At 40.8% G+C, this 14,076-nt stretch overlaps 1 protein-coding gene across 1 annotated transcript in view; it reads left to right on the top strand.

The window, feature by feature from the left end:
- LOC114288292 (uncharacterized) overlaps nt 1-14,076 on the top strand; it is a 36,748-nt gene that overhangs the window by 15,349 nt on the left and 7,323 nt on the right. Inside the window, exons 4-5 of the mRNA XM_082910802.1 lie at nt 4,219-4,273; nt 4,383-4,470. Coding sequence (XP_082766928.1) covers nt 4,219-4,273; nt 4,383-4,470 — 143 coding nt within the window. The remainder of the gene's footprint in view (nt 1-4,218; nt 4,274-4,382; nt 4,471-14,076) is intronic.

Genomic DNA, 14,076 nt, shown 5'->3' with positions numbered 1-14,076 from the left:
CAACCAGGTGAGCTTTGTATTGCTCGAGAGAACCATCAGAATAAGTCTCGACTTTATAGATTCATTTGTAACTAACCAGGTTCTTGTTAGCAGGCAACGGGACCAACACCTAAGTGTTAGTTTTCTGCAAAGCAAACAACTCATCCTCCATAGTGCGAACCCAATTGGGATCCTGACAGGCCTCCTTGTAAGACCGATGTTCTGAAAAAGAATGAATAGTAGATAAAAAAGTACGATAGGAAGCAGAAAAACATGTATTAGACCAACCTAACATGTTTAGAGCATGACGCTCTCGAGTAGGATATCGGGGTGCAGCAGGATCCGAGTCGTCAGAAGTAGGAGGATCAACAGTAGGGGCAGAGTTAGCTGGTGGAGGGAGAGCCCGGCGACGAGAATAAACTAACAACGGAGGAGGAGGAGGAGGAGGAGGAGGAGCAGGTTAGGGAGAAGGAGGAGAAAAGGGAGCAGATTCATGGGGTTCAGTGGAGAAAGACTCAGTATGAGGGGTGGTAGGAAGAGAAAAGGGAACAAGTTCAGGGGAAACAGTAGAGATGTACTAATCAGGAGGGGCCTCAGAAGGAAATAGATTAATATGAACCAAATCCTCTTTGGAAATCGAAGTAGTGATAAGAGGAAGCTGAAAGTATGGTAGACGTTCGAGAAAAGAAACATAACGGGAGACATAAAGAAGACGGGAAACAGGGTCGTAACACCGATAGCCTTTCTGAGTAGGACAATAACCCAAAAAGACACAAAGGACAGATCGGACACTAAGTTTGGTCCAATCTTTGTGGGAAAGAAGGATAAAACAGGCAGACCTAAACACACGAAGGAGGGAGTAATTAGGTATTTGGGAGAACAAAACCTCATAAGGAGACCGACCAGAAAGAAGGGGAGTAGGCATATGGTTGACAAGAAAAACAACAGTAAGAACTGTTTCCCCCTAAAACGAAGCCAAAACTGAGGCAGAGAGAAGAAGAGACCTAGATGTCTCAAGGAGATGACGATTTTTACGCTCGGCTTGACCATTTTGGGCAGGTGTATTTGTACAAAAAGTTTGGTGAATGGTACCTAAATTGGCCAAATACTCACAGAACTAATTTTTAAAATATTCCCCACCCAAGTCAAACTGTAACACTTTAATTGTAGACCAAAATTGAGTAGTAATCATAGACTGAAAAGTACGGTATATCTGATAGAAATCGGACTTATGAGTCATAAGATAAACATAAGTATAACGGGTGCAGTCGTCAACAAATGATACATAGTAAGCAGAACTCCCTTTGGTGAGAACAGGAGAAGGGCCCCAAACATCAGTATGAACTAAAGAAAACGGTGGATTAGATATAAAAGTACTTTTATGAAAAGGTAAGGCTGTCATTTTGGCAAGTTTACACTCCCAACATTCATTACGTTCACTAGGAGAAACTTTACGCAATGTATCTAATTGAGCTAAAGACCGTAAGTGGTCAGCAAACAAATGCCTTAATCTAGAATGTCACAAGTAGAAAGGACTGGATAGAGAATTTAACTGAAAAGAGGAAAAGGCGATCGGAGAGGTTGTCATAGGTAGATGCAAGCTCTTTATCACATAGAGATCTCCAACTCTACGGCCAGCCTCAATCTGCTGCTTGGACATCTGATCCTGCACAGAACAGATAAAAGAAGAAAAGATAACATCAAAATCAGAGGCATCAAGCTGATTGATAGATGTGAGTGCAGAGGCAGATGAGGATGGTTGGGAGGTGGACAGGAGATGCTGAAGCTGAGCCATCGGGCACGCAAGGAAGCCAAGTCAGGATCAGAAGTCGGAGCAGATGCAGTATAAGCAGCAAGAGGGTGAAACTGTGTCTGAGGCGGTTGAGAAGATTGAGCGGATTGACGTCCCTGCTTGGGACAGTTGTACTTCCAATGGCTTTTCTGATGGCAAAAAGCACACTCATCAACGGCTAGTGGCCCCTTCTTGGGCTTTGCATTGCCCTGAAGCTGATGAGGCGGTGGGGTCGACAACAGAGGAGGCTGAGTAGGAGCCAAGAAGACAAATGGAGATAGAGTCTGATTGGCCGTCTTAAGATGGGTTTCCTTGGAGAGGAGCTTACAAACAATAGCATTCACAGAGGGAAGAGGAGACCGATGAAGGATGCCACCACGGATAACCTCATATTGAGGGGAGAGAGCCGTTAAGAACTGCACTAAACGACCTTACTAACGAAACTCAACATAAGCATCTAGTGCCTTGAGGCTAGATGGTTCCATGAGAGCCAAGTGATCCTAGAGACCTGTCATCTCAATGTAGAAGTCCTGAATAGATTGATTCCACTGACGAGCACTCTAAATAGCTGTTTCCAATTTATACTGTTTGGCAAAGTTGGACTGCTGATACACACCTAATAAATAGTTCCACACCTCCTTAGCAGTACTGTATTTAGAAAACATCATTCTAATACGGTCATCCACAGAATTATGAAATCAGGTCAGAACTTGGACATTATCACAATCCCAAGTGTCACAGGAAGTCAGATATCCTTCTTGTTTCTATCTAATAGACGAGAAACAGAACCAGAAACATAGCCCCATTTTTTTTGACCAAGAAAATTCTTCATAACACTAGCCTAATAAGCATAATTGGTACCTGTGAGTTTACATCTAATGGCTTGGATTTTGGTGTCCGTCATTGTTATAAACCAAAAATAAATAGGTTGAAGTATACTAATAACTAACAAGTGGGCCAAATAGGAAATAAGGGTTTAAACCAAATAACAGTACTGATAGTCGCAAAACACAAAGACAGAGAGAGAGAACCAGGGTCAGATGAAGCGAGATAAACCGAGAGAGTCGCGATGATTAAGTGAGATGAACCGAGATGAACTGAGAGAGAGTCGCGATGACCAGGTGAAGCCGACGAGTCGCGATGACCAGATGAAGTTGACGAGAACCGAGAGAGACACGATGATACCACAGATGACCGGATGAAGCAGGCGAGATGATTGATCACGATTCACAGCAGACAAGGGTTTCGAATTTGCAAGCCAGGGTTTCAAACCAAGCTCTGATACCATGTAAGTTTTTTTGAATGATCTATATATTCAACTTGTGCTAATACAAAGATTTTGTAGCCTCGTTTGGCATAACCTATATAATCCATCTTTTTATCTTTTTATCTTTTTTCCATCACATCACCTCTCTACTTTTCTGCACATCTTTTCGTAAAAAGACAAAAAGTACACTTTTTTAGGACACCCCAAACCAACCCTAATCTGAAATAGGAAACACAATCAATCTATTATTCACACAATCAATCTAATATTCACAATCAAACTAATTGATATATTTCCATAATTAACATAATATTCCCACAGGCATACCCTAAACAATATGTATTTTTATCCATTTTCACATTTATTTCGGCAATAATTGCCATTCTCATTCTTGCGTTCGAGTCACTACGCATACCCCATACCACCCGGTTTATTCCCACAACTTTAAGTTGAGTTTAAATCACAATTAATACCATGATAGGGTACAACAATAAATAACCATAAATCAATAAGGCATGCAGGATAACCAAAATAAAGATTACTAAAGATGACTTGAGGATTATCACATAAATTCTTAGATTTTCCACAAAATAGAATTTCCCTTAATTGGTTTCTTAGATTAATATTCGGTTACACAGAAAAGTTTTACAGAAAGTATAAATTAAGGGATTAAAATAATACCTGCTATGAGACCTTATAACATTATTAATTAATAATTGAATTACTATTATTAAAGTGACCTTATTATTGATTATCATAATTGGGGTTATAGGAATTAAGCAGCTAAATGTATTTATCTCAATTAATTTAATAAAATTGAAATACAATATAATCACTAAAATAATTTGATATATTTGAAAATACGGGTTCTCACACAGTGGATTCAATTTTACCTAAAAATCTATATGGATAAAATTTTCTGCGATTTTTTCAAATTGAGTGGGGTTAATTGAACACACTTGAATATATATGGACCCGCCCATGCCTTGGGTACTGGCATTTATACATGCAAAAACTCCATCCTAGCCATGAAGAACTGTTTAATACGAAATGAACAACTATTTAATGCTTTTGTAAGTGTTCATTTCCTAAAATTCCTTTCTCATGACTCTTGAAAGTGAATTTCGCTACAATGTTCTTTCTAGAAGAAAAAATAATTGTGTGCTTTCCTGTATCTCAGAAGCAGAGGTACTTTCAGCTCCTCCAAAGTTGGTGTACAGCAAACTAATTTTGCGGTGAGCCCCTTGTATACATAAATTAAACAATTCATTTTGCAGCTGTAATTGTTTCCTGCAGCAAGTCATGTACGTGAGAGAACTAATTTATATTTGTTCTTCATCACAGCTTCACAAGGAAACTTCTAGTAGCGGTTGTAGATAGGTGGGACAGTCATGTTCTTGTTATTGACAAAGTTGCCCCATCTAATTGGAAGGTTTGATAAGCAATTTACCGTATGAAATGGATAATTTATGCTTCTTTACTTTCTTTACTGTCATCTTTCTGAGGTGGATTCTGGATAGGTATTTATTTATACTTTTCCAGAACTATCACATATATATCCTGCGTCAATGCTAGAGTTGTGTTTTTTATTTTTATTTTTCCCTCTGGGCATGCCCATTGACTTCATGCCATAGTTGTCAAATCGGGATTCGTATCGTGAATCGAAATGATCTCGTACCGAATCGTGAATCGAATCGAATCGAGAATCGTAAAGATTCGGTCACTTCTTCTAAATTATTTAAAAACATATATTTACACATTTAGATGTTAAATATATCTTATGAATATAAAATATTTAGACTTAAATCAATAAAAATATTATTTTGAATGATAATCACGTAGTTTAATAAGTAAGAAGTTAACAAACGTTCCTATGTAAGATCACTATCTTACCTTTTTTTCTTTTTTAGATATTTCTTATCAACCATTCTTAATAAAAATAATAACCAAATAGACAAACTATCAATTTCTAAAATAATAATAATTAACAACGATATTGATATTTAGACAATAAGCATACATACTTTTCTAAGTAACAGTGAGCAAATAATAAGAAAGAATCATTTAGAATCTTTTTTTTTAAAGCCTAAAATATTTTAAAAATATAACTGACCTCATAGATGTAATATTTAATTTAATAAAATAGCAACAGATAATTCATAGTGTAATTTTAATTTTAAACATCTTTAGAAGATATATTATGATTTTTTAAAGGAAAAAAAATAATGAGAAAAAAGGTTAAAAATATGTTGGATCTGACTAAATCTAATTGGATCCTATTAAAAACTTCATGATCACTAAAATAACAACAAAGCATGTATATATGCTGGTTATTTTCGTATTAAACGCTATTAGAAGTTGTATTATGTCATTTTTACTAAAAAGATAGAGGAAAAATAGAGTCAAAAATATGTCGGACACAATAATTTTTAAAATTGCATGAATCGTAAAAAGCGAATCGAATCGTGAATCGATTGTGAATCGTGCGATTCACTAGAGATTCACTTCCAAAATAGATTCACCCTTAGATTCGTATCGATTTTGCAAAAATTGTGAATCGAATCGTAAATCGAATCGCGAATCGTAAGATTCTGATAACAGAGCTTCATGCCTAAATTTTGGAGGAACTTCTCCCTTTTCAGAACTAACATGTTATATAGTTATGTTCTTTCCATCGTTTTGGTCCTTGTTTTAGGTGGACAACAATTATAAAGAAAATAAGTTGTAGAAGTTGGATTGACCAAGATTCTTTCTTCAAATTTCTCTATTTTTCTTCAACTATTGAATCATGTGAAAATCTCAAAACAAATGAATTTTTATCTAATCTAATAATTAAGAATGCATTAGAAGAGGGGGCAAAGTATTTGGGGACAAAAATTTTTGCCCAAATGAAATAGGCAATTTTTAAATAGGTTCTATAATTGTCTCTTAAAAAAAACTAAGGGGTATTCTTGTTAAAAAAAGAATATTTTAAAATTTGACTCAATGCCTTGGAGGTTATGTACCAAACCAAACCAAGCCTTAAGTCCCATCAAAGGTCGGCTATACGAATCCTTCTTCTCCACTCGACTCTATCAAAGGTCATTTGGTTAGTCAAATTAAGGAGATTCATATCTCTATTTACTATACTAGTTGTTACAGGGTCAATTTTCGTTTCAAATTTTCAGCCTGTAATGACACTAAGTTACAGCACTTAGTCTCAGCCAATTATGAATACACACCCACACAAAGTGTTAGAACAAGTAAGAGAGTAGGCAGCAAAAGATTACAGGAAAATTCCCATCCTTTATTAATTGCACCAACAATATAAAGGAGTGCCTATGGTAACTCTTACAAACACTTCATTATTTTCAAGTTCTATGGCTATGCCTTAAATAGGCTTTCAATCAGTTACAAATATACAACCAACATTACAAGGAAAGCATGCCAAGTGGCATGGCAGTTGACACCCCCAACTGCCTAGGGACTTGGGAACAATTTTTGGGACCTGCTAATAACTGCTGCTGTCTTCTAGCCTTGGTTCCTGATTTCCAAGCTTGCCTTGTCTTTACCCAACATGGGTAACTGCTGCCAACAGACAAGCATAACTGCTATGTTGTTTGCCTCATCAAGTTAGCCACAAATTTGGTTGTTTTGGCCACCAGGCCAAGTCTTGCATACTGATTGCTTTCAACCCCTAAGTATGCTGCAACCCACATTCGGGTCATGTTAATGCCTTGCATCTGTGCAACTGCTGCCCATACTTTGGCCAAGGGTTGTGTGCTGCTGCCTCAGCACTTTGCCAACTTTTCACCTTGCTGTCTTGGCATGCCACTATCATGCCATGGCCTTGATTGGATATTGGCGCAAGGTATTGCCAATGCCAAGCTTGCAGCCTTCAAGAAGAAGGTGCTAACAAACCACCTCCACCAGAAGAAGCCAACGTCCTCGTTGGTAGGGTCTTCAAGTACTCTTGGACTTGTTTTTCGAATTGCCACAATGTTACATATTTTTCCCAACTTGCATCAGATTTTGGGGAACCCTTCCATTTCACTAAGTAATGGGTTTTTCGATTCTTTTTGCTTTGACCCTCAGTCTTGTGATCCAAAATCCGTTCTGCCTCCTTGTCAAACCGCTTTTTGACCATTGGAGGTGCTCTCCGACCTTGTTTCCTTGTCAAGTTTGTTTGATCCTCATGAAAAGGTTTCAAAAAGCTAACATGGAAAGTTGGGTGGATTTTCAATCGATCAGGCAACACTAGCCTGTATGCAACATTGCCCACACGTTTTACGATTTCAAAGTGGCCATCATATTTCGGACTTAAGCCTCGGTGCATTGTCTTACTGCTTATCTTCTTCCAAATTTGAGGAGTAAGCTTCAGTAGCATCTTGTCTCCCACTTTGAACTCTAAGGGACTCCTTCCTTTGTCAGCATACTTTTTCATTCTTTTGCTTGCTTTAGCCAAACTGTCTTGTGCTTCCTTCAGCAGCTCTTGTTTGGTTCTTGCAAAGCGGTATGCTGCTGGACATTTACCACTAGAGCCTGTTTTAGCCACTAAGTGAGGAGTTAGGGGCTGCTGCCTTGTGGCTAATTCAAACGAACTCATCCCGGTTGCAGATGATCTGTGTAAATTATAGCAAAACTGTGCGCTGTCCAACAATTCGACCCAATTCTTTTGACTTGCGGTCACATAATGTTGGAGATACTCCTCCAGCAATCCATTCATCCTCTCGGTCTGGCCATCCGTCTGAGGGTGTTTTGCTATGGAGAACTTTAATTCGGAACCCAACAAATTAAAAAGCACAATCGAAAACCTTCCCGTAAACCGAGTATCCCTGTCGCTAATTATGTCCTCAGGCAAGCCAAAGTATTTTACAACATACTTATAAAATAAATCAGCAGCAATATCAGCGGGACAAGCATGAGGAGGAGGGATAAAAACAACATACTTAGAAAAACGGTCAACAATTACCATGATGAAACGCATCCCATTTATTTTAGGAAATCCGGATATGAAGTCCATGGATATGGAAATCTAAGGCTTCTTAGGGACCGGCAATGGTTGCAATAACCCAACCGCCTTCTTTCTTTCGATCTTGTCCAATTGGCATACCATGCAAGTTTTGACATAAGCCTCTACGTCCTCTTCCATTTTTGGCCAAACATATGACCGCGACAAAAGTGCCATCATGCGTTGTTGTCCCGGATGACCAACCCACTACGGGTCATGCGTTTCTCTAAGAAGTTCCATTCGCAGTCCCCCAACACTAGAGACATATAGCCTATCTCCTTTGCCATGGAGAAGACCATCTTCAAGCCAATACCGACGAGCAATTCCATCCTTCTCTTGTTGCACCAACCGTTGATACTCTGAGTCAATTGCAGCACTATCCCTGATCCTTTCCAGCAATTGTGATTCAATGTTGGAGATAGCAGCCACATAGTCAATTATCTCCTTCTGGCTTAAGGCATCAGCGACTAGATTATGTCGTCCAGGCTTGTGTCGCCACTCAAAGTCATATTCTTCAAGGAATTCCTGCCAACGGGCTTGCCTTGGAGACAACTTTTTTTGAGTTTTGAAGAATGTATTAGCCACATTATCAGTAAGAACCAAAAACTTCGATCCCAACAGATAAACCCTCCAGGTGAGAAGGCAATGTACTACCACCGTCATCTCCTTCTCATGGGCCAAATAATTCTTCTCAGCAGCATTCAGTTTTATGCTTTCGAAGGCCACAAGGTGTCCTTGCACCAATACCCCTCCGAGCGCTTTGTCTGAGGCATCCGTGTGTACTTCAAAAGGCAACTCAAAACTAGGCAGTCACAAGACCGGTTCACTTGCCACTGCACTTTTCAACTTGTCAAAGGCCTCTTGACAATTAATGGACCAATGCCATATTTTATCTTTATTCAGCAAATTAGTGAGGGGAGCAGCCTTCTTTGAATATCCCTTAATAAACTTCCGATAGTAATTTGCCAAACCCAAGAAGGATCGCAACTTCGCAACATTGGTGGGTGAATACCATTCCATAATAGCCTGCAGCTTCTTTCCATCCATTTTGACATGGCCTTGGCAAATAATATGCCCAAGAAACTTAATTTCTTTTTGAGCAAATTCGCACTTCTCCTTCTTTACATAGAGTTTATTTTCCCGCAATCGGTTGAATACCTTTCTGAGATGGGTCAAATGGTCTTGTAGTGTTTCACTATAAATTACAATGTCATCTAAGTAAACAAGTACAAACCGATAAACATAATTGTTAAAAACATCATTCATTAAATTACAGAATGTCGCAGAAGCATTAGTAAAGCCAAAAGGCATAACTAAAAATTCAAAAGAACCATATCTAGTTACACAAGTGGTCTTTGCCTTGTCTCCTTCCACAACCCGAACTTGCCAATACCCTCAGCGAAGGTCCAACTTTGTGAAGAAAGTGGCCTTGCTAAGACGGTTGAACAGATCAGCCACCAAAGAGACATGATACTTATTTTTGATAGTCACCTTATTTAGGGCCCAATAATCCACACACATCCGCAATGATCCGTCTTGTTTCTTTTGGAACAACACTGTGGCACCGTATGGGGCTTTAGAGGGTCGGACTAAACCGGCTTCCAATAACTCCGACAACTGCTTCCTTAATTTAGCAAGTTCCAACAGCGACATTTGGTAGGATGCCTTGGTAGGAGGCTTCGCTCCAGGCACCAATTCGATTTTGTGATCAATGGCACGCCGAGGAGGGAGAGATTTAGGCAACTCTGGAGGCATTACATCAATGAACTCCACCAAGACATCAGCCATTGCATCTGGTACTTCCATAGTAAGGTCAGGCTTCATTTCAATCAATGCTGTAAGGAATGTTTCCTCGCATTTCCTTAGTCCGTTAAGCACTTGCACAATCGACAGCATCTCATCCTTCTTCTTTGCCCCATTTTTCTTGTTTGGTCGAGTAGAGCCCGACACAAAACAAGGTTGATTCTCATCTGAAATCAACAACCCACCCAAATATGGCATTAATGCCACTTTTGCAGCCACAAAGAAATCATTTCCAAGAATAACATCAAAGTCATCTAACGGGACTGCTATCAAATTTAGTTATCCAGTCCATTCACCCACTGTTACCTTCACATCTCGAGCCATTCCATGCACCAGTTGGGCTGCAGAATTCAATGTCTTGATTCTGCTTGGATTCTGGACAATCTTCAATTTTAGGGACTGCACTACCCTTTCAGACACAAAGTTATGGGTGGCTCCAGTGTCCACCATTGCAAACACTTCGATACCGTCCATCATTACCTTTTATGTACATTAAATCGGATAAGGGGGTCTTTTCTGCACGAATTACATTCAACAATTGTAAAGGGTTGACTCGAGTAGGGCCATTTGAGTTAGATCCCGCCTTATCATCTTCAGCGACCATAGCGTTAAGTTTCTCACGCTTAGGACAATCCTTCGCTCTATGGTGTCCATCACAGATGAAGCACCCTTTGTTAGATTTCCCACCATTGTTCTGGGAAGATTTCCCTTTCTGCTTGTATTTGGAATCGTCTTTGCCCTTCTTGAAAGCAGACTTTTTCTCTGCCATCTTCTCTTTCTCTTTCTTCTTGGTTTTGCTGGTTTTAGACGTGGGCTCCTTGCTTAACTTGTAGTCAAGCAACCCATCTGCTGCAGCCATGGCAGAGGGCAAATCTTTGACACCAAGTCTCCGAAGTTCCAACTGGGCCCAATTCTGCAACTCAGACATAAAGTTGAAGTGTTTATCGTCCTCTAACATGTTCTTGATGTTTAGCATCAACGAACTGAATTCTTTCACATAGTCCCTCACCGATCCAGAATGCTTCAACCGTTTCAAGGCGTCTCTTGCAACGTAAGATGTGTTGCAAGGAAGGAATTGTTCCTTCATTTCCTTCTTAAGAGTCTCCCATGTTGAGATCTCTGGCCGAGCATCGTCCCCGACACGTGTATGCCACCAAAGTTTAGCATCACCAGTAAGGTACCTGCTTGTGATTATAACCTTCTCTCCTTCTGGCACATGAGCAGCCTTGAAGTACTGCTCCATGTCCCATAGAAAATTCTCAAGTTCCTTGGCACTCTGATTTCCACTGAAAGCTTTAGGTTCTGGAACTTTGATTTTCGAAGGAGTCTTGTCAGAATTCGTATGCCCACAGACAACCTTCTTTAGAAGGGTTAGTTCGTCCGTAACTTCCTGAAACTTGTCCTTCCAAGAATCCGAAATGGCAAGCATATCCGTCAGCATGTCTTTGAACCGATCTGGTGTTGAGGTCTCAAGGGCAAGAAACCCTGAGGCCACAGCATCCAATCGATTCGTCAGCGAGTGGTTCTCATCAGCAGGTTCACCCACGAGATTTTCCAACCGCGTTACTCTTTCTTTCAAGGTATCCATGCCAGAAACCATTAGAGCATAACCGTGCTCTGATACCAACTGTTACAGGGTCAATTTTCGTTTCAAATTTTCAGCCTGTAATGGCACTAAGTTACAGCACTTAATCTCAGCCAATTATGAATACACACCCACATAAAGTGTTAGAACAAGTAAGAAAGTAGGCAACAAAAGATTACAGGAAAATTCCCAACCTTTATTAATTGCACCAACAATACAAAAGAGTGCCTATGGTAACTCTTACAAACACTTCGTTATTTTCGAGTTCCATGGTTATTCCTTAAATGGGCTTACAATTAGTTACAAATATACAACTAGAATTACAAGGAAAACATGCCAAGTGGCATGGCAGTTGACACCCCCAATTGCCTAGGGACTTAGGAACAATTTTTCTAACTAACTGCTAATAACTATTATTGTCTTCTAGCCTTGGTTCCTGATTTTCAGGCTTGCCTTGTCTTTGCCCAACATTGGTAACTGCTGCCAACAGACAAGCATAACTGCTGATAACTGCTATGTTGTTTGCCTCATCAAGTTAGCCACGAATTTGGTTATCTTGGCCACCAGATCAAGTCTTGCATACTGATTGCTTTCAACCCCCAAGTATGCTGCAGCCCACATTTGGGTCATGTTAATGCCTTGCATCTGTGCAACTGTTGTCCATACTTTGGCCAAGGGTTGTGTGCTGCTGTCTCAGCACTTTGCCAACTTTTCACCTTGCTGTCTTGGCATGCCACCATCATGCCATGGCCTTGGTTGGACATTGGCGCAAGGTGTTGCCAATGCCAAGCTTGCGGCCTCCAAGTAGAAGGTGCTAACACTAACCCACATTAATCTAGGTTTGCCCCTTCCTCTTAACACTTCCCTTTACCGTCACTGTATTGCATCTCTTCATTACTGCCTCTGTTGGTCTCCGTTTTATATGACCAATGTTGAGTTTGACACACTGATAGATCCAAGAATTATACCACAAATATATTTTATTAATCAACCTATACACAAACACTTGTGCACTATAATTGTGTACACACCAAAACACCTTATAACTTCTCACACTTAATGTAAAAAATTGATGTATTATTGATTGATGTATATTGATATATATTACAATGATTCATGATTCCTATATATAGAAGAGGATGAGTGTGTAGTAGGTGAGGAGTAGGTGAGGAGTAGGTGGAGAGTAGGTGAAGTAGGTGAGTGTGTAGTAGGTGGATTTTAACAGCCCCCCGCAAACTCAAGGGGGATAGGAACTAACCAACTTGAGTTTGGAGAGAGTAACAAAACAAGAAAATACATAAAAATAAAAGAGGATAGGAGACACTGTATGGTCGTGTCAGACCATTGGTGAAGACACTGGATGGTGGTGTCATAACGTTGTAGAGGACACTGTATGGGGGTGTCATAACGTTGTAGAGAACACTGTATGGTGGTGTCATAACGGTGTAGAGGACACTGGATGGCGGTGTCAGACCGATGTAGAAGACAGTTTATGGGGTCATGTCGGACCGTTGTAGCAGACAATGTTGTGACAGTTGTTGTGACAGTTTACAGAGTCTTGCTGGACCCTTGTAGAAACTAACCGGAATCAATGTCGGGACAGTTTACAGAGTCTTGTCGGACCCATAAAGGAGCTAACCGGAATCAATGTCGGGACAGTTTACAGAGTCTTGTCGGACCCATGAAGGAGCTAACCGGAATTAATGTCGGGACAGTTTACAGAGTCTTGTCGGACCCATAAAGGAGCTAACCGGAATCAATGTCGGGACAGTTTACAGAGTCTTGTCAGACCCCCAAAAGGTGTGCCCAATCTTTCAAAAGGCGTGCCATCAAAAGGCGTGCCCAATCCATAAAAAGGCGTGCCATCAAAAGGCGAGCCCAAGTCATAAAAAGATGTGCCGGACATGATGGCGAGGCGCGTCACCACATTGGCTTGCGCGCCCGTTTTGTCTTCTGGCGTCAAGTGGCGCGCGATGCGCGTGTCTGCCTTGGCTATTTAACCAAGGTTGTGGCGGAGGCTGTGCAAACCAGTCTGAAACCGCTAAACATTTGCATTCTGAAATACTCTGTAAACACTCTGTAACCAATCCTTCTCTGAAACACTCAACAACCCATAACATGGCCTCGTCTTCCCGTTCAGCTACCCAGAATATGGCCTCTTCGTCCCGTGGTCTGCTTACTCTCTTTCCCGACCTCAACGAGTCAACAAGAGAGATAACTGGTGCGGTGGCCAGTGAACCTCAACCAAGCGCCTCTGGTTTTGCTCCGTTGAACTTTCCGATGCGGTCGGTGGAGCAAAAAATGGCAGTGCAAACTGATATTGAGGCCAATCAGTATACTTTGAAGTCATGTGTGGAGACCATGACGGCGGTCACAAACCTGTCGCACCGGCTGCAGAGTAGGACAAATGAGGTGCAGCAGTTAAACGCCCAACTGGCTCTGCTCCAGCGCATGTATAAGGATGCGCGAGCAGAGATAAGTGTGCTAAAGGCGGAAAATAAGGAGCTGAAGCGGAAGGCCACCGTGATGTTCCGATTTGGAGGTCCGCCATATGCTGCAGTGGAGGAGCAGGGAGTAGTGATCGTGCCCAGTGGAATGGGAAACACGGAGGCAGCACCGTCAAGGACTGCCCAGGACGGAGGCAAAAAGAAGAGACCGGC

Source organism: Camellia sinensis, unplaced genomic scaffold, assembly GCF_055761805.1.
Source record: "Camellia sinensis isolate YWXY unplaced genomic scaffold, ASM5576180v1 Unanchor1, whole genome shotgun sequence".
Classification (NCBI taxonomy): Eukaryota; Viridiplantae; Streptophyta; class Magnoliopsida; order Ericales; family Theaceae; genus Camellia; species Camellia sinensis.
The sequence above is the reverse complement of the archived record's forward strand: the minus strand, read 5'-3'. Positions and strand labels throughout refer to the sequence as shown.